This window comes from Drosophila navojoa, chromosome X, assembly GCF_054131105.1.
Source record: "Drosophila navojoa isolate 15081-1374.11 chromosome X, UAZ_NAV_1.0, whole genome shotgun sequence".
NCBI lineage: Eukaryota > Metazoa > Arthropoda > Insecta > Diptera > Drosophilidae > Drosophila > Drosophila navojoa.
In genome coordinates this window covers 4,754,678-4,773,586 of record NC_142895.1, presented here as the reverse complement: position 1 = coordinate 4,773,586, position 18,909 = coordinate 4,754,678, and the positions used below count along the sequence as shown (strand labels likewise).

Sequence of the window (18,909 nt, the reverse complement as noted above, 5' to 3'; positions counted from 1 at the left end):
AATCGGATATACTACGCGTCCAGCTTGTATGTAGTAGAGCTGCCTATTGGCTATTTACTCTTATCTAATTGGATTATGCGACAGTCCAATCGGATATGACATTGAAATCTAACTGAAATATGGCTTTTTAATCAGATATAGGTATGTTATATAACTGTTTAAGAGTTCCTTTATGTTTTAGAATTAAATCCAATCAAATCAAATTATCGAATGTTATTGTTTGTTTTATTCCAACAAATTATATATATATAAATATATATGTATGCGTGCGTGTGTGTAAATACATGATAAAGAAAATGAGAAAAGTCAACAGAGGATGTCTTTGGCTGTGGCTCCGTTTTCTGTTCGATAGCAGCTGGGACTCTTCCTTGACAATCATCAAGAAAGAGTCGCAGCTGCAAGCGCACAGAAAGCGGAACCACAGCCGAAAACAGCCTCTTTGCCTCAGCTGCTTCTCCAGCAAGTGCTCCATCTTCACCCTCTCTTCTTCCCTCTTGGCAGTACCCTTGCTTTTCGTCCGCTTGAGCTCCTCTCAGCTTCATCCATATAGCTTCAGCTTTCGCGTTCCTTTTCTCTTAACAGTATTTACAGTTCTGTCTACTTCTCCCCATCTTCCTCGCCACGCCTTTGCCTTTCTTCTGAATGCTGCTTCATCTCCTGCCGCTTCTCCCATAACTCCTCCGCTTCATCGTGCTAACAAATCATCTCCATCTTTTATCTCTACAGCTGTGGCTCCTGCTGTGCCCCCGCCTCCTGTTGCTCTTCGCCCATTTCATCGTCCGCACACTCCAGCGTCATATCCTCGAGCATCTCGGCCAGCGCGATCTGCGGAACATCCGTCGCGTTCTGCTCCACCTCTGTGGGCAGCGTCTTCTTGCTATCACGATAGACATTGATCTGTCCGCGTATATCGGGATTCTCCTCGATGTCGTCGAGGAACTCGTGATAGTCATATTTGCTGCGCTCGTCCGTCGCCTCATCCGCCAGATGCTTGATCTTCCACAGGCGCTGGCTGAGACGCGTCTGTCGATCGTAATGCTTGCGCACGAGCACAACATCCGGGATGAGGTTCGAACTCAGCTTATCGAACTCCGGATTATTGATGTTCGCCTCGGCCGTATTGTAGCCCATCACCGAGTCGCCCACCTTCAGCACGTGGCCAAGATGGGAGCGTGTATGTACGGGATTGTCGTTGATGCCCAGCTCCGAGGAGCGCACCACCCAAATGTCGCAGAGGGCGTGCTTGAAGGAGACCATGCCCTGGCCCGGATACGTCTTGCGATCCTTCTCGTGTATCACATCGATGTCCATGACGACGTACTCGACCAGTTGCTTGGGATTGCAAATCGCCTCGAACGGCGCACGGAAATAGACCTGACTGTTGACCTCGGCGATCTGTGCCGTCAGCGGATCAATCAGGTGAATGCTGCTCGAGACCCGATTCACCAGACACACGGGCGAGATGTTGCCCAGCTGCTGACGCAGCTTCTTCGGGAGGCAGACGGCGCTGTCCTTCGATATCGGCGCAATCTCCACCGACCAATTGTATTTGTAGTTGTAGTTGTTGCTGTGTATGTCGTGTGAGATTAGGCGCTTCGACGTGGTCACCTTGACAGGAACCATTGTCTGCAGGAAATCAACCATGCGCCTGGCATGATTCTCGCTGACGTAGTAGAAGTCGAGGCCGCCGTGCTCGGGCTTGATGCCCAGCGTATTCTCATGGGCCTTATACTTGAGTATCAACTGTTCCAGGTAGTAGAAGGTCTTCTTGTTCTCAGCCCGTTGACGCACTTGCACCAGACAGCGCCAGAAGTCTTTGGCCTCTGTGCGATGACAATCGGTGCACATCTGATTCTGCACCGTAAATTCAACAATGAAGACCTGCTGCAGCACTGTGCCTCCAGTGATTTCGCCATGCACCGTCAGCTTGACCTTGATGCGCTTTGAATGCTGCTCCGTCCATATGAAGCCTGCATCGACCAGTTTCACCTCCTTCAGTCCCTTCAGCTTCTTTAGGCAAATTGCCAACAGCTCCCTGGACTCGAGTGAGGCCTGTATCCACTCGTTGGGCGGCTGCAGGTAGCGCTCGCAGTTGCGACAGAAGTGCAGAACTGCCTGCTTCGGTATATTCTCTGTGATATCCACATAATTTCGCAAACATGTAACACACATATTGGAAGGATTTGGTTGTATGGCGACGCCACATTCACAGCACAGGATCATTGCATTGCTGTTGATATTGTCGGCGCCCAGCTGGCTGACGCCGGTATAATTATCGTGCTCCATCTGGCACGTTTATTTTGCGTTTTAAGATTTTATCTTTTTCCAAATAGAATAACAAAAACACGTGTAAGCCAGAGAATTTCACAGTAAATTTTAGAGTTGCTGTCTGTGCCTCACCATGAAATACCAATAATACTAACATTTTTACAACTACAAAAAATACTGTCAACATTTGACATTTCGTCAAAATGCTTTGTGATTTTACATTTGTACATAATTTGAATTGTAATTCCTTAGTTTATTATTCGTAAATAATAAATATAGTATTTCATCAAACAAAAACATTAATATTACGTGAAATTTGGAAACATAAATTGGTATTTAGTATCCGATATTCAATGAATCGGAAAACGTAAATTAGTATTTAAATTGTTAAGCACTATTGGTAAGACATCAAATTAATAGTTTTTGATTAATTATTGAGTAATTTAACGACCATATTTCTAAAAGTTGTTTAAAATTTGAAAAGAAAAGAAAAATTTTGTCAACTGTATTCACTTTGGCGCCAACACTTCCAATTCAACACAATAAGCAATCTATCTCGATAGCACAAATATCGATATACAATGCAACTGCACTGACTAGTTCGATCTCTGTCTGCTCACTCGATAAATCAATAAAGAACAATGCAAATTTGTAGTCCATCCCCGTTGTGGACATTTGGACTTTTGTTTCGCGTCTTATCTTAAAGCCCCTCCATCCTAAAATCGACTGCTGATCAACACCAAGTAAGCAGTTACGTAGCAAAATGTCGTTGCGTCCACTTGTGGAGGGCGATTGTGGCGGTGTCAATCCATTGATGCAGTTGGGTGGCCAATTCACCCGTGATGTTGCACACAAGGATGAAGGTTTTGCTCCTGCGCAGTTCGAGCGCAGCTTGCGACCAGACGAGCAACTAGTCAACGAATTTCTAGGTCAAGTAGCTGGCCCACCGCAGTCCTTTCAAATGGATACACTGCTGCAAGAGATGCGCGGAGTAAACATCCATGGTCCACCACAACAGCATAGCGAAATGGCCAATCAATGGGGACGGGATTTTATGCAACAGCAGCAACAGCAACATCACCAGCCAAACAAAACGGTGCAGATACCGCAGCCCTTGCAGTCGCAAGACTTCTTTGACGAAACGATGATCTGCACCCAAAACTTTATGCCAAACCAAATGATGCGCCAGCCATATCTTGCCATCACAGCTGGACCCCAGCAACAGCAACCGCAGCAGCAGCACGATTCATTCTTCGACGAAAATGTCGAGACGATCATTACTGACAATCTGCCAAGGGTGGAAACTGGCGCAGAGTCTCTCGAGGATTGGATCAGTGACTATCAGCGCAACAAGGAGCTCAACGAACAGCAGACGACAAATTTTAATGAAAAATTCTGGCAGCGCTTGCAGGACGAATGGCAAAAATTGGCTGAGGAGAACGAACATCCATGGCTCTCGGAATACAATGAGAGTCTGGACGCCTACAAGGAGTATGAATTTGCCGAACAAAATCCGATGAGCGAACTGGATAATGCGTTTGAGAAGGGCAAGGAGTACTTGAATAAGGGCGACATACCCAGCGCCGTGCTCTGCTTTGAGGTCGCCGTCAAGAAGGAACCGCAACGGGCCGAAATCTGGCAGCTGTTGGGCGTCTCTCAGGCGGAAAACGAAATGGATCCACAGGCCATTGCGGCGCTCAAAAAGGCTCTGGAACTTCAACCGGAAAATCGACCGGTGCTGATGGCCCTGGCCGTATGTTATACCAACGAAGGCTTGCAGAGCAATGCTGTAAAAATGCTGTCCAACTGGCTGGAGGTGCATCCGCAGTATAAACACCTGTTGTCCGCCTATCCGCAGCTGCAGTCGGAGACGCTCACCATGGCCTCCTCCCTAATTGGGGGCAACAAGCTGCGCGATCTGCAGCAGGTCTATCTGGAGGCAGTGCGCATGCAGCCCGCCCAAGTGGACTCCGATTTGCAGGAGGCACTCGGTGTCCTCTACAATTTATCCGGCGAATTTGACAAGGCGGTCGACTGCTATAGGGCGGCCGTACATGTGGATCCTCAGAATGCGAAGCTTTGGAATCGTTTGGGCGCCAGCCTGGCGAACGGCTCACGATCTGTGGAGGCGGTCGAGGCATATCAACAGGCGCTCCAGCTGCAGCCAGGATTCATACGAGTGCGCTACAATGTCGGCGTCTGCTGCATGAATTTGAAAGCGTATAAGGAGGCGGCCGAGCACCTGATTACGGCGCTTACCATGCAGGCACACACGAATGCCTCTAGGGAGTTACCAAACGCTCAGGCCATCGGCCAAAATCAGATGTCCGAGTCGATCTGGAGCACGCTCAAAATGGTCATATCCCTGATGGGGCGAAGCGATCTACAGGGTCACATAAGCGATCGCAACTTGTCGGCACTCAACGAAGCCTTCAAGGATTAGACTGCAACAGTTGGCGTCCAGTGAATGAATTTGAAACGGCATGCATTCCTCTCAATGTCCTTCCATATGAAATGTTGTTTGGCTAATGTGCTTTAGGTGTATTTCTCTAAATGTTTAGATTCTAGATGTTGCAATTAAATTGTTATCGTTCGATCAATCAAAAGAAAATGTATAGAAAACGGAAACTATGTATGTGTTTTACTTATTATTGTTCTATAGATCAAATTATCATATAGATGCGTTTGTATGTATATCAGGAGAACCCTGCGGTGTTGCATCAATGGGAGCACATTTGGTTATGTAGAAATGAGACGATATGGTTAGCAGTGGCTTCACGGTATATTGGCCAGACGCTTGTAGTCAATCTTGTCCAGCTGAACCAGGGGTTTCAACTGCTCTGCAAACACGCGCATCTCCTCTCCCACATTCTCCTGACCTGTGGGCGCCACCACAGACAGTTCGACAATGTAGCTCTGCGAGATGGGCTCGTTGGCCATGTCCTGTTGCTTGCCGGGCACAATTTTGATCAGCTTCGAGACGGTGATCTTCATGCGACCCTTGCGAAACATGTAACCTGGCCAGACATTGTAGATTATTGGATTTTGCGCCGTTTATTTGTTGTCAATTTGTGACTAACCTTTTGCTATATATTCGAACTCGAGGCGGAACCCCATTTCGGATAGAAAGTCGAGTATGCCGTTGGTGCACGCGCAGTCCATGCAGCTGCGCACTAGCGTCGGTCGTCGCATATCCACCTCCGGCTGGCCTAAATATCGCAATTGGAACGGCGCATCGCGTCCCAGTGCGCGTCTTACCCGTAGGAGCAGCACGGGCTGAGGTGAATTCGGCTGACGCAGACTCATGCACACCTCGAGATCATGAAACGTCTCCGGTGATGTATCCACATTATCACATAGGCCTTTCAATCTGCAAATGAATTTTCCATTAATCTCAGATTTGAGCCGGTTTTTTGCATTAATCTTACCTGTGCATCAAGTGCTCGACGGCTGTGTCCAATATTGAGCCTTGTAGCAAATACTCCAGATTTGGCAGAAAGCGGTTTTTCAGTGCAAGCGAAAGCGATTCCGTTGCTGATGGTATAGCCATACTTTAATACGAATTTTAATATCAAATTTCAAGAAACAAGACCGAGTTTTGTTTATGTTGTGCCGCTTTGTTGTATTGCAATATTGTCAAAGATTAATCGGTATATCGATGTGAGCTCAACTGTAGGCATGGTCAAATGTAAGAAGGTTACCTTGTTCGTAGCTTTCGATAGGTTTGCGATAGTTTTAACTGACGACAAATTGCATATATTCAAAAATCACCATTCTATATTTAAGCACTTTCAGAAATCAATATATAAAATTGATTTTCTGCTAAAGTTGGTCTAATTTGTTATCGTTCTCATGGCGAATATAATGAATCACTTCTTCTGTGCATATATGACGTAGATGCGCAGAACCAATTTGCCTTCTGTTTTGCATTGCATATGTTTTTGTGGCGTTATCTTATGCGATAATTCTTGAGTCACTTGGCTGCGGGTGGGGTTGCCAGCTGAAGAAGTCTGCATGCAGATAAGGATGCCAGACGCAAAAAAACGAACACCCACATATCGTCGCAATTACAATTATTATTATTGTTGTTCAACAACAGCGTCGCCAGATGTGTGAGTGTGTACATTAGCCAACTAAATGGCCAAGCTAGTGCAATACAAATTGCCAACGAGTTCTTTTCGATTGCTCTGCCATAACGGTAGCTAATAGCTGTTCGGACTCTTCAATTACACACAAAGTTACGTGAACAACAACAGCAGCAGCAGACAAACAAAAAAAAAAAATAACTAAAAAAAAAAAGAAGAGAAGACACCCAATTGTAACATACATATATGTATATGTGCACACATGGAAACGCCAACATAACACAGTGAGATGACATCTAACGGCTACAACAATAATAATAGCAACAACAACAAGAACGGCATCGATACAAACCAGCTGCAATGAACGTGAAGAAAAGGCCACGTCTGGAGCTGGCCACAGCTGCAACAGCAACGGCTGCAACAGACGTTGCATATGCTACATATAGTACCGGGAACGGTGCCAGCACAACAACAAACGGAATTTTTCTAGCGAGCGGCGTGGACGTGAACAATGGTGCACAAATCTATTTGACCATATGCGGCGACGATGACAATTCGAATGAATCTCAGGAGTTTTATGCCATCGAGAGCATTAAACAGGAACCAGATTTGGATGCGCTGCACGCACTGCTGCCAACAAATCTGCAGCTGCCAACGGGTTGTGAAATCTATTTAGTTAAAGACACCACCACCACGACGACCACAAGTCCCAAGGCGCACGAGCAATTGCTGCAGAAGCAACACCAGCACCAGCAGCAAAACCAACACCAACAGCAACATGCACAACCAATGGCTTCCATTAAACTGGAGCCGGACTCCATTGCCACACCGTCCACGAACGTGCTGTACGTTAGTGGCAGCGGTGCAACAACGACCACGCACAACATTGTTGTTGCTGCCAGCAAAGATTCGCCAGGCAGCGCCTGTGGCAGCGGCAGCGGCAGCAGCAGCTCCTCTTTACCAGTGGCCAGCCATGCCGCAGCTGCAGCTGCAGCAGGTCCAGCTATCGCCTCTGCTGGCTATAATGTCAAGATGGATGCGTTTAAAAAGCGAGACGATAAGCGACGCGCCACACACAACGAGGTGGAGCGCCGTCGTCGTGATAAAATCAATTGCTGGATCTTCAAGCTGAAGGAGATGCTGCCAACGGAGGGCAATCGCTACAAGCCAATGGCCGAAACGTTGGACAGCAAAGCGGCCAGCATGCGCAATAACCAGCCGCAGCAGCAGCAGCAGCAGCAGAATGGACGCACACCACCCAACGATTCCAAGTCTCAAATCTTAATCAAGGCCTGTGACTACATCAAGAGTATGCAAAATGAGATAGACAGGTACGTAAATGGAGCTCATATATAAACATAGACATATATAAAGGCATTTCATTGTTTATCAATTTCAGTCTGCGCGATTGTTTACAGGAGGCGGAACATTTGCGTTTAAGCAATCAGGCGCTGCGTGATGAATTGGAAACGTTGAAGCAGCAACAAGAGCTGCAGGAGCGTTTCAGTACCGCTGGCGGCTCATTCAACGTAACGCTTAACTCCCTCAATAGCTCAGCTACTAGTGACCTCTTCGATAATATGGATGGGGCGGCCAATCTCTCAGCGGTCTCGTCGATTAACTTTACCAAACGGGGCCTCATGATCAGCGACTATGATGAGTAGAGCCGAGAACCCAAAAAAAAAAAAAGAAAAAGAAAAACAAGCAAACAAACAAACCAAAGAAGAGATAATAGCAAATTTATATACATACATACAGACAGACAGACATATATATCTATATATAGTTAAAACATTTTATGTGCCAGAATTTGTTGAGCGGACGAAGAAGAAGATGAAGCTTCGGTTGCATCGAAGATATTTTCTTGTTATCGCTTTTTGTTAAATATTGGCTGGCAATCCTCATATATACGGCATACGTACATAAACATAAATACATATTCATATACATATACATATGCTGACTTACATATATATACATACATGCATAATATATAATAATTCATATTTTGAGCATATATTGTGCTTGTTTTTTCGATTTTATTGTAATTGTTACTCGCACTAATTAAATAATGTAAATTAATTTGTAATATCTTAAAAAATTATCTAAAGCTACCTATACAATTATATATATATATACATATATACATACATAAAGCGGTTAGCGAGAGTCTGCACAGAAATTAAAGATATACGGGCTAGAATGTTGCCGAATCGTTTTGCCTAGGAATTTGGCAATATCTTATACAGCTCGATATCGAAGAATATAACAAAATAATATCAGACATAACCGCAATCAGGCAAATCATAAAACAAGAGAGAGCATATGTGTGTGTGCGTATTTTAGAAAGAGAGAGAGCGAGAACTAGATGTCTAGAGAGTATGCGTGCGCGGCTCGCCTCAATTCAAATGCATATTGTATGCAATTCGCTCTTGTGGTATGGTGTGTACAGAATAACGATATTGTTAAAGAAAATTTGTAAAAACCAAAACAAAAAACAAGATACATTTGAACATATATTGTTGTGAATCGTTAGAACAATTGTTTTTTGGTATAGCGTTGATGAAATGAAAAGTGCAATTTGTGTTACTTGTTGCTATCTACATATATACCGGTTAATAATTCTATTAAATTCAATAAAAGTAAAAAGACATCATTTTCGTCTTGCCTCGGTCCTTTTTGGTATTTACCTGCATTTTTAAATTCTAATTCCTATTGCCGATTTTAGGCGCTATGGCTGCTTAGCCAACACTGCTTTTCGATAGCTTATTTTATTCCACTGCAACGCAATCGATTTGCCGCCACTTGCCATGCACCAGTACTATCGATAAGCAGATATCTACAAGTTCTACCCGAAACGATTCAACGCAATATTTACAAGTCTTAATTTCTTGGTCGCAACGAAACCAAAGTAAACATTCAACTAGTGAACTTGATATCGAAATTTTCTTGTGGCATATCAATTTTGGCAGATCAAATGCAAACGATGCGACCAACTGCGAACATAAATAAATATAGATATTTATAACTACCTTAAGTAAACAAACAAATCCTATAACAGTTGTTAGGAAAAAAAAAAGCTGAAACCGAAAACGGAAAACATAAACAAGTGCAAAACTGTGGAGTAGCAGACGCAGTTAAACGGAAAAAGTGTAAAATTGTAATTGGACAAAAGATAATCTGCATACCAATTGTGAAAGAACAAGAACAGAAAAACTAGTTTGCAGCAGCGACGTCGACCGCACGATAACAAGAGCGACGCCAAGGTAGTTAACGAGCTGACAAGGGGAGTCCAGGGGCCAGACAGGCGGGCGGGAAAGAGATAGCTGCTATCTAGCCAATAAGTGTGAGTGCAAGGGCGAGCGTGTGGAACCAGTTCTCTGCTAACGGCAGGCACTATGCAAACCGACTGAGCAACAACAACAATAACAACCACAGCAGCAGCCGCAGCAGCAGCCGCAGCAGCAGCAACAACAACACCAACAATAAGAATAAGAACAAGAGTAGCAGTATCAACAAGTTAAATCAGGATGAACGTAAAATGGTTGCTGGCAGCCCTGCTGCTGTTTGCGCCAGCCAGAAGCGGGGGCAGCACTGCCATCATCAGCACTGGCATCATTAGCAGCAGCAGCAGCAGCAGCAATGCCCCGCCCGAAATCATTTTCCGCCAGTGCGAGCCCATTCGGATCGAGATGTGCCGCGGCATTGGCTACAACGAAACATCAATGCCCAATCTGGTGGGGCACGAGCTGCAGACGGACGTGGAGTATACGCTGCAAACGTTTGCCCCGCTCATCGAATACGATTGCAGCTCCCAGCTGAAACTCTTCCTGTGCGCCGCCTACGTGCCCATGTGCACGCCCAAGGCGCCGGTCCACTCGATCGGGCCCTGCCGCAGCCTCTGCGAATCCGTGCGCATTCGCTGTCATCCGGTGCTCCAGGGCTTCGGCTTCCCTTGGCCGCCGGCCCTCGACTGTGAGCGCTTTCCGCGCGAGAACAACCATGAGACCATGTGCATGGAGGGACCCGGCGAAACGCATCTCACGCTGCAAGACCATGAGCTCTATGGCCAGCAGCTGCCGGGCCTGAAGATGGGCGCACCGCTGCCGCTCGACTGCTCGGCCCTGGCCAAATCCCATTTATATGTGAAGCTGCATCGGTCCGGACGCTGTGCACCATTGTGCGAGGCGGACATTCTCTTCACGCCCAGCGAGAAGCATCTATCCGAAATCTGGGTATCCACCTGGGCGTATGCCGGCCTGGGACTCGCCTGCGTTGCCACGCTATGCCTTCTCCTGTTGGGCGGTGATAATCGTGGGCGTGGCGCCGCCGGCAGCAGCGCCGCCAATGGCAATGCGGCCGCCAAGTGGTCGCGCCTGTTGTCGCCGCTGCTCTGGTGCCACAACATGGTCACCATTGGCTGGACGGTGCGTTTCATAGTCGGACGCACGGGCACCGCCTGCGGCACAGATCCCCAGGCGCCCAACGAATCCCTGCTCAGCGTCGATGGCCTCTCCAATGCGGCCTGTGCCAGCGTCTTTCTGTTGCGCTACTATTTCGGCATGGCCGCCTGCGCCTGGTAAGTGCTGGAACTAGGCTGGAACTTGTTCAATTCCGAAATTCCAATATGAACTAAAATACTAGAACTTGTTCAAGAATTTATATATGTATATGTGGACTCTGTGTTAGCAGCCGCCAGGCCGGAACTAGTTCACTTATTCTGAGATTCTGCTTGACTAACTCAAGTCTGGTACTTGTTCAATTGATCTTTGATTTTGAGAGCCTTTACGAAGTGCATTCTGAAACTTGCGCGAGAGTTATATAATGTTAAGGTTTCATATCAGCAGCAGCAGAATGGAACTTGTTCAATAGATCTTCCGTTCCAATACTCAATTCAATTGGAACTGGCTCAAAAAGTTTTATAGTACATATACATTATTCATGTAAGCAAGAGCTATGCTGGAACTTTTTCCATAGGTATTTCCTTTTGTAGGCATTTAAGTAACTGCTGGAACTTGTTCAAAAACACAATTATTGTAAAAATGTTCATGTGGCAATCAGCCAGGTAACAGTTAGGAACTAGTTCATTATATATTTTAGTTCTTTCGCACTTTAAATCTAGAATGTTTTATTCGAATTTACTTATTCATATGGGTAATTCAATGCCGGAACCAGTATGGAACTTGATATTATAGGTCGTATACTTGATCTTATATAATTCTTATATGAAGCCAATAAGGCTGGCAACTATTTTCATCAAATAGGAATGTCTGATGCTTGGAACTAGTTCAGTAGTTCGAGCCTAAAAAGTTATTCAAATGAATCATTTTTCGTAAATTAAGCAAAAAAGCTCGTGTTTAATTCGTGGTTGAGTATAAAGTTGTAGGACTACGAACTGTTTCGATTCGAGTCCAAAGCTTGTTTTACGACATGTCCATAAATGTGTTATATCGTATTTTCATGCCGTGTGGTTGGGGTTGATAACAATAGAGATAGGAATTTGCTAACGCCACTTATTTATGACTGAAAACGTTTTGTATTTCAGCCCAAATCTGTATATGTATATAGGTATATATAAACATATCAAATGCAAATGCTATATACGATATATGTATATATTTAATCTATAAGCTATACAATAGAGATTCGCTTAAGAATCAATTCATTCTCTGTTTTCTGCTCATAGATTTGAATTCCCAGATCATCTATAATATACCTATAAAAGTGGAAGAGTTTTTATTTTGATTTATTATTATTATTATATAGACATAGCTCTATGCTTAGACTAAAAGAAATCTTCAATTTAGGCATAATTGTGAAAGTTAGATGGAATAGAGGAGGAAAAGTTGAAAAATTACCAACAATAGACACTAATTATTATATAAAGGACCTCAGCATCTGAGTTTTATGATATTTAAATCTGATTTCGATTCCACTCGCCTGATATTGAAGAGAATCTGATAGTTCTTCTTCTCTGTTAACAGGTGGGCCATTTTATGCCTGGGCTGGCATCGGGATATACGCCGCAATAGTCCCGATACCAAGGGACATATAGCGCTGCCCGCCGCTAAGCGACAGGGAGGCAGCGGCCATAGCAGCGCTCAGCAGGATCTGGCGCAGAATAACTTTGTGTGCTTTGTGGCCTGGGGACTGCCGGCGTTCCAGACGGCGGCGGTGATTGTGATGCGACTGGTCGACGCCGACGAGCTGTTGGGTATGATGGGCTCATATATGTATATGCCTCGACTGTAACACGACTACGACTGATCTATCTCTCTCTCTGTCTCTCTCCACCAGGCGCCTGCTTTGTGGGCAATCAGTCGGACAAGGCGCTGCAGGTGCTGGTTGCCACGCCCGTCTTTTGCTATTGGATCTTTGGCTCGATGAATCTAATCTCTGGCTATTTGGTGCACTGCCGCAACAAGGAGATATTGCGCAACAGCAATGCACTGAGCCTGCAGCAGCAACTGCAGCTGGGCGTGCACAACAGCTCCGGCATTGGCATCTTTCTGTTCATCTATGGCACCGCCTGTGCCCTGCTGCTGCTCGCCGTGATCTATGAGTTTGCCAACATCGATGTTTGGCTGAGTCAGCGGGAGACGAGCACACCGCTCTGGCCGTATCTGACGCGCGCCTTCATGGAGCTAATGCTGGGCATTTGCTGTTTCGCCTGGGTGCTGGGACCCAGCATATCCAGTCTCTACAAGCGCCAGCTGTCCATGCGTCCGCTCAAGCAATCGGCCGATCGCCATGCGCAACAGCAGCTGCAACAACAGCAGCAACAGCCGTCCTCGCTGCTGCATCAGCACCATCACCATCATCATCATCATCATCTGCAGCAACAGCAACAGCAGCAGCAGCAGCAGCTACAGCAGCAACAACTCCTGGATGGCCAGAGCAGCTCGCGTGGCTCCCACCTGGCATGCAGCAGCACCGTTGTCTCCTATCATTCGGTGCGTCCCTCGCACCAGTCCATGGTCAGTGCGCCGCCGCTGATCAGCAGCTCCTACAAGCACAAGTCACAGCACACGGGCGCCGGCTCCATATCGCTCAACCAAATGTCCAACTACTCGCTGGGCCGCAACGCCCAGCAGTCGCCGCACGGCCACTCGACGCAGCGGCTCTACTATGCGCCCTCAAAGCATGCCCATGGTCATCATCATCATAGCAGCTATACGCACTATCCGCAACTGCAGCGCTACGGCAACGAGACGTTGCTCTGAGCGTGAGTCATGACCAGCCCTACTTACTCCATACATCTGCTAACTACTTGTTCCACTCCTATCCAGATTGATCGCTGCCCTCGCCAAGAGTTCTTCAAGTCTGAGGCCGCACGTCAAGCACCAATGCGGCTAGAACAACGCAACGTTCCTGCCAAGGTCAGCATAGTTTCCGCCTACTTTAGCTACGTATCGATTTGCATTTAAGCAATTCGCACTTTATGCACAATTTGTCAACTTAATTGAGGCAGAGATTTGTGCATACATAGAGAGAAAGCAAAGTCAAAATTGTGCCTTAGATGTGTGAGAGAGAGAAGGAACTAATGCAGGAACTGGGCTCTAGTTTCTTGAGATATATCAAAATAGATAATTTTTAAACATATAGTGAAGCTCTTAAGCAACCGAGTTGTATAAGTAATTGAATTGTTTATATGGATTGGAGCTGTATTACATAGCATATACATATATTAGAGGCCTAACTAGTTCCAGTTCAACTTTGAATTAGGATTGAACTATCTTAAATTCATCTAGAATTCCTTGAGCTTATGTCTGTATATACTCTATATATATATCATCTCAAATCCATTTATAAGCCCAATTAGGACCCACAAATTGTGCATAATTTTGTTTAGGTTTCGCACTATTTCTGATTTTTGGGAACCCACGTAAATGTATTTGCTTTAAATGTATTATCTTGTTTGTGTATGCGTGTCTGTACTTAATATTCTATTTCTATTAACATTTGTGTTGTGTTCCTTTAAATGTTGCTTGAAATGCCATGAAATGAGTGGAAATTAAGGAACTGGCTCAAAATAGAAACAGTTTTAGCTAAAAGAAAATAGAATTTTCACATTTTGTGCTAGTTCCCGAGTTTTCGGTTTAGCTTTGCCTGATATGAAACAAATTTATTATTAATTATTATATTTATAAAAATTTTGTGCAATACTTAATATTTTCAAATATTTCTTTGAAATTCCTATATTTAATTCGACATTTTTTTAAGTGTAACTTGCCCTTATTTACTTAATTATGTAATTTTCTATATTATTTCATGGCACTTTGATTTTAAATAACTATTTTTTAGCGCGTAACCAAAGTACAATACACTATAAACAATTCTTGCCCCATATTATAATTATAATATATATATATATTTTATCATTCTGCTTCCTATATATATATATACATAAATATATGTAAATTCTGTGATACTGTGATTCAAGATTTAAAGATTAAATGAAAACAAATGAAGTGTACTTAAATCCAAAATCGATTCGAAACGCAAGTGTACTTAAATCAAACATTAACTGTATTCAGTGTGCCATTAGGATTAAGAATTAAACAAACAACAACAAAAGTACTTAATATATTTACACATGCTAATAGCAATTAAGTTCAAAGTCTTGCGAGTCTTTCTAAAAGCTGAAAAACTATTGAATTCAATCAAACCGTATTAAGCTCTATATAAACGAGCATCCCTTCTATTTTTTTTTAAATAAAACCATTTTTTTTATATAAATATGTCAAATGTATTTCGTATCTTATTTATGGCGAATAAAGTTGTCCAAAATGATTTAATGCTGTTTACTTAATACATGGATTTTCTTTGTTTTGTTTTTTGGTATATACAATTTTATTTTACAATTTTACCTGATGAGCATTTTCTCGTCTTATACGACTTTTGCGTTTCTCTTATACTTGAGTGGCCGCAAATGGAGTTCATCGCTTGTTCAAGTATTATTGTCGACTGGGTGGCAACGCTGCGGCCTCGTCGCGTCGAGCGGGTGCACAAACCACAATCGTATCGCCCCGATTGTTGTTGTTGTTATTGCTACTTCTCCCGTTCCCGTTCGCTTGCCAATTGTCAAGGTCCTCGTCGGCCGCGGCCTCGGCCTCGGCCAGCTCCTTGGCACGCTGATGGTATTTAAGTTCGCTGGCATACTTCGAGTTTGTAATGCCCAGGAATGAGGCAAGGCCACCACCAACGTAATCAATGCCGGCCAATATATTGTGGCCTACCTTGGTGGCCTTGTAACGTAGGCGTGGTCCCAGCGGCAGGCCGCGCTGCTCCCGAATGAGTCACAAAATTTTATTAGATACCAATCATTGATTCATTCATTTATTATCGCATCAACAGCTAAGTCCATTGTTTATGCAAGGCTTACCTCAAATTGGTCATCGTAACCCTTATCGGGCACGTCCGGCTCGCCGTCGCTATCACTGAAGGAGGGCTCCTCCATGACTCCATCGCTGAAGTACAGCATCCGTTTGTTCGACTGCAGCTCGAGGGCGGATATACGATCGGTTTCGGAGCGGCCGTTGGCCGCGGACTCGGAACTATTATTCACTGTATTCGACATTTTTGAATTATTTGTTTTGAATTTGATATGAATTATAAATTAGTTATGCTAATGGTAATTGCTTTGGGTTAGTCACACAAACGCACGCGTTAAATGCGAGTTTTACAAATGCACGGCGCTGAGTGAATGGCCGAGGGATAACTAAAGCAACAAACACAATTTGAGCGGCTCAACCGTCGTTTTGGTCTTGATTCGCCAAATACAAAAACCCACATCCACAAACAAACAAACACACACACACACACACGAAATCCAAACAAAACACGTTAATGTCGCCTGTCCATATGGGGGTCGATTATGTCCTTGGTTTGGGGGCCGGCGTTGCGTGCCAAGCGCCAGTTCGCCATATACAATCAATAAAATGCCGACTCAATGCCGATGTCGCCCAGCGTATCAACAAAACCGCAAACAGCAACAAGAATTGTAATCAAAACTGTATACAAATCGCGTCGCTTGTAATCGAAATTATCGAACGTATGCCTTTCAAGTGCAACCAGACCCAAAAAGATATCGCCACGCGTGGTCATTTCTTTTGCGATCTACAGGTGTGACGTCACATGCTTACAAGCAGCGTGTTTTTTTTAATTTGTTTATTAAAATTGTGATTGAATGAATACATTTAATGAATAAAGCATAATTAGGCAGCTTATTAAATTATTAATGCATTTATATTGCAGCTGATTAGCTATGTGAAATATCATAACAGGGTATGGTGATAAAACAGCTAATCATATCACAAACTGAACTCATAATCATGAGTTCATTGCGATCAGTTTCTTATCATTGTTATTTAAGATGCTGTGCATTATCGAATTATTCTTGTGCAATCTTCCATGTTGTTGCGCTCATGACCATCGTTTATCGGATGGGCCTAGTATGACCGTATTTGTTGTAAACAGCTGTTTACTGATTTCTCATCGCGTCGTTTACAACAATTAATAATATTGATAATAATTAATATCAAAACAATGGAATCACCCATATCAAATCCTGTGACAAAGGGTATGCCATGCAAGGTTGACGAAAAATCCGTGCTCAAAGATTGCTTAGATTTTCAGGTGGCTGGCGTTTCACGTAGTGGACGCGTACGCAAAAAATCGTCAAAACTGTTGGACTTCGAGTCCCCAGAGGAAATTGAAAAGCGCACTAAACGACCGGGCAGGCAACCAGCCAGATATCCAGGACGCGGTCGACCACCCAATGCGCTGCGAGAGCGTGAACAAGAATTGGCGCTGGCCTACGCCGAGGAGGAGGACGAAGAGGATGAGCTGGAGCACAATCACAATATCTCCGATGAGGAGACCGCAATACCCACAATTGGTGGCACTGCCGATCTACGTGGCGCCCTTATGAACTCTGATGATGAGGTGGACACATTGGTCCAAGACCTGGTCGAGGGTGTCGAAGCGGAGGCCTCCTACACGAACGATTCGCGGGTTCGACAGAGTCTCTATATGCGAGAAAAGTCAAACAATAAGCGTAAGCTGCTCAAGGACAACAAATTGCAAAGAAAAGACAAAATGCGGGTGCGCTACACGGCCTACAGCCTGTGGGTGCGAGAGGTGCGCAAACGCGACTTTCCAGATCTAGGTGAGACATTATCGAAACCCATATACAAATAACTAAACGTAATCTCTCGCCTAGACCTTGCCAATGCGGCACGAAGACTCAGCGAGCTGTGGGCCAATGTGTCCAACAGGGAGAAGAACGCCTGGCGCCGCAAAGCCAAGGTGCTGGCAGCCAAGGCGCGTACCCGGGAGAATAATGCACCAGCTGATTTGGCCACAGCGCAAACACCGTCAAAGGCAAGCAATGGCAGCGCCTCTGTGGCAGCGGCGACTCCAGACTCGAGTTTTGTGAATCGCGCCACAACGACTCGCACCAAGAAATTGGCTGCAGATCGAGGCCAATTGCCGGAGCAGCCAACAACACCCTCGTCGTGGGCACAAAGCAGACAGAAACGCAGTAACAACAGCCGGATCAAGGCGATTCCCGCAGCCACTAGCCAGGCGAGCCCATCCGCTCGACAAAGCGCTGCGCAATCGGATATGGAGCTGGCCAGTGGCAAGATTACACCGTCGAGCATTGAGGCTATTGATGCGGCTGCCCATTTAAAGCTGCTCGGCGAAAGTCTGACAGTGATTGGGGAACGCTTGAAGGAGCACAATGGACATGTCGCCCTCTCTGGTAGCCTCTCTGTCCTCCTAGACAGCCTCTTGTGCTCGATGGGGCCGCTGCTCTGCATGACAACGCAAATACCTGGGCTGGAGAACAAGACGCAGCTAAGCACAAATCTGGCCACAACGTTGGACAACATTGCGTATGTGATGCCAGGCCTTTAAGCCAAGTTCATAAATATTTGTAGGTCCCGTGTAAGTATAATATTTTTATTGGCATATTGTGGAGAGAACGTGTGTGTGCGCATTTGCTCTAGGCAGAATTAACATTAGCAACAATATTGTATAATTTAAATAAAAAACAAAACAATTGTAAATAAGTTGAACAAGAAATACAGCTATTAGTAAAAGACAGAGAGAGAAAGAGAAGTCAATTATTGAAACCATGAAAATTGGAGGGAAAGTGGTGTGTCGTTAAGCCAATCGATAGATATGCAAATGCGCACTCGATTTAGATTAAGTTTATATCAACTATCGTACATTTTAAGCAGCAAGTGCAACGATTAAAAGTAGCTTTAAAAAAAACCCGCAAAGACTTTTCAATAACCATTCCTTTCTCTTTATTATATCGCTTGAAATGTTTAATTACAATAATAAAGCGCTGTGTTACTTCGAGTAAACAACTATTCAACTACAAAAACGAAATGGAGGCCGCATAAGCAAAGCAAATAAAAGAACCCATTAAATTGAAATTTATATATACATTTTGGGAGGTCCTTATCGAGAAAAATCTTTGAAAATTCGAAAACAGCTGAGAGTTGAGCACTTGGCATTAAATTTGGTAAAGTGCTCGCCCCTG

The 18,909-nt window shown here is 44.6% G+C and overlaps 7 protein-coding genes across 7 annotated transcripts; 4 read left to right on the top strand and 3 right to left on the bottom strand.

Moving 5' to 3' along the window:
- Positions 1 to 203: 203 nt before the first annotated feature.
- On the bottom strand, positions 204 to 2,397 carry Nmd3 (60S ribosomal export protein NMD3). Its single transcript, XM_018109235.3, has one exon. It carries the CDS (start codon positions 2,284 to 2,286, stop codon positions 721 to 723), a length of 1,566 nt encoding a protein of 521 aa, XP_017964724.1. The 5' UTR covers positions 2,287 to 2,397; the 3' UTR covers positions 204 to 720.
- Positions 2,398 to 2,828: 431 nt separating this feature from the next.
- Pex5 (peroxisomal biogenesis factor 5) lies at positions 2,829 to 4,896 on the top strand. Its single transcript, XM_018109233.3, has one exon. The coding sequence runs from the start codon at positions 3,032 to 3,034 to the stop codon at positions 4,709 to 4,711; it is 1,680 nt and encodes a 559-aa protein (XP_017964722.1). The 5' UTR covers positions 2,829 to 3,031; the 3' UTR covers positions 4,712 to 4,896.
- MED18 (mediator complex subunit 18) lies at positions 2,917 to 5,927 on the bottom strand. Its single transcript, XM_018109241.3, has 3 exons — positions 5,697 to 5,927; positions 5,349 to 5,638; positions 2,917 to 5,285 (listed from the first exon to the last, which is right to left on the bottom strand). The coding sequence occupies exons 1-3, from the start codon at positions 5,816 to 5,818 to the stop codon at positions 5,044 to 5,046; spliced, it is 654 nt and encodes a 217-aa protein (XP_017964730.1). The 5' UTR covers positions 5,819 to 5,927; the 3' UTR covers positions 2,917 to 5,043.
- Positions 5,928 to 6,226: 299 nt separating this feature from the next.
- On the top strand, positions 6,227 to 9,007 carry Usf (upstream transcription factor usf). Its single transcript, XM_018109240.3, has 2 exons — positions 6,227 to 7,684; positions 7,753 to 9,007. The coding sequence occupies exons 1-2, from the start codon at positions 6,714 to 6,716 to the stop codon at positions 8,015 to 8,017; spliced, it is 1,236 nt and encodes a 411-aa protein (XP_017964729.1). The 5' UTR covers positions 6,227 to 6,713; the 3' UTR covers positions 8,018 to 9,007.
- Positions 9,008 to 9,144: 137 nt separating this feature from the next.
- fz4 (frizzled 4) lies at positions 9,145 to 16,346 on the top strand. The gene is made up of 4 exons (XM_018109232.3): positions 9,145 to 10,932; positions 12,338 to 12,567; positions 12,651 to 13,578; positions 13,643 to 16,346. Exons 1-3 carry the CDS (start codon positions 9,884 to 9,886, stop codon positions 13,574 to 13,576), a joined length of 2,205 nt encoding a protein of 734 aa, XP_017964721.1. The 5' UTR covers positions 9,145 to 9,883; the 3' UTR covers positions 13,577 to 13,578; positions 13,643 to 16,346.
- Positions 15,241 to 15,933, bottom strand: LOC108656900 (uncharacterized). The gene is made up of 2 exons (XM_018109242.3): positions 15,739 to 15,933; positions 15,241 to 15,637 (listed from the first exon to the last, which is right to left on the bottom strand). Exons 1-2 carry the CDS (start codon positions 15,931 to 15,933, stop codon positions 15,311 to 15,313), a joined length of 522 nt encoding a protein of 173 aa, XP_017964731.1. The 3' UTR covers positions 15,241 to 15,310.
- A 428-nt stretch (positions 16,347 to 16,774) lies between the features above and the next one.
- On the top strand, positions 16,775 to 18,464 carry LOC108656897 (uncharacterized). The gene is made up of 3 exons (XM_018109239.3): positions 16,775 to 16,935; positions 16,984 to 17,523; positions 17,578 to 18,464. Exons 1-3 carry the CDS (start codon positions 16,902 to 16,904, stop codon positions 18,273 to 18,275), a joined length of 1,272 nt encoding a protein of 423 aa, XP_017964728.1. The 5' UTR covers positions 16,775 to 16,901; the 3' UTR covers positions 18,276 to 18,464.
- Positions 18,465 to 18,909: the final 445 nt, after the last annotated feature.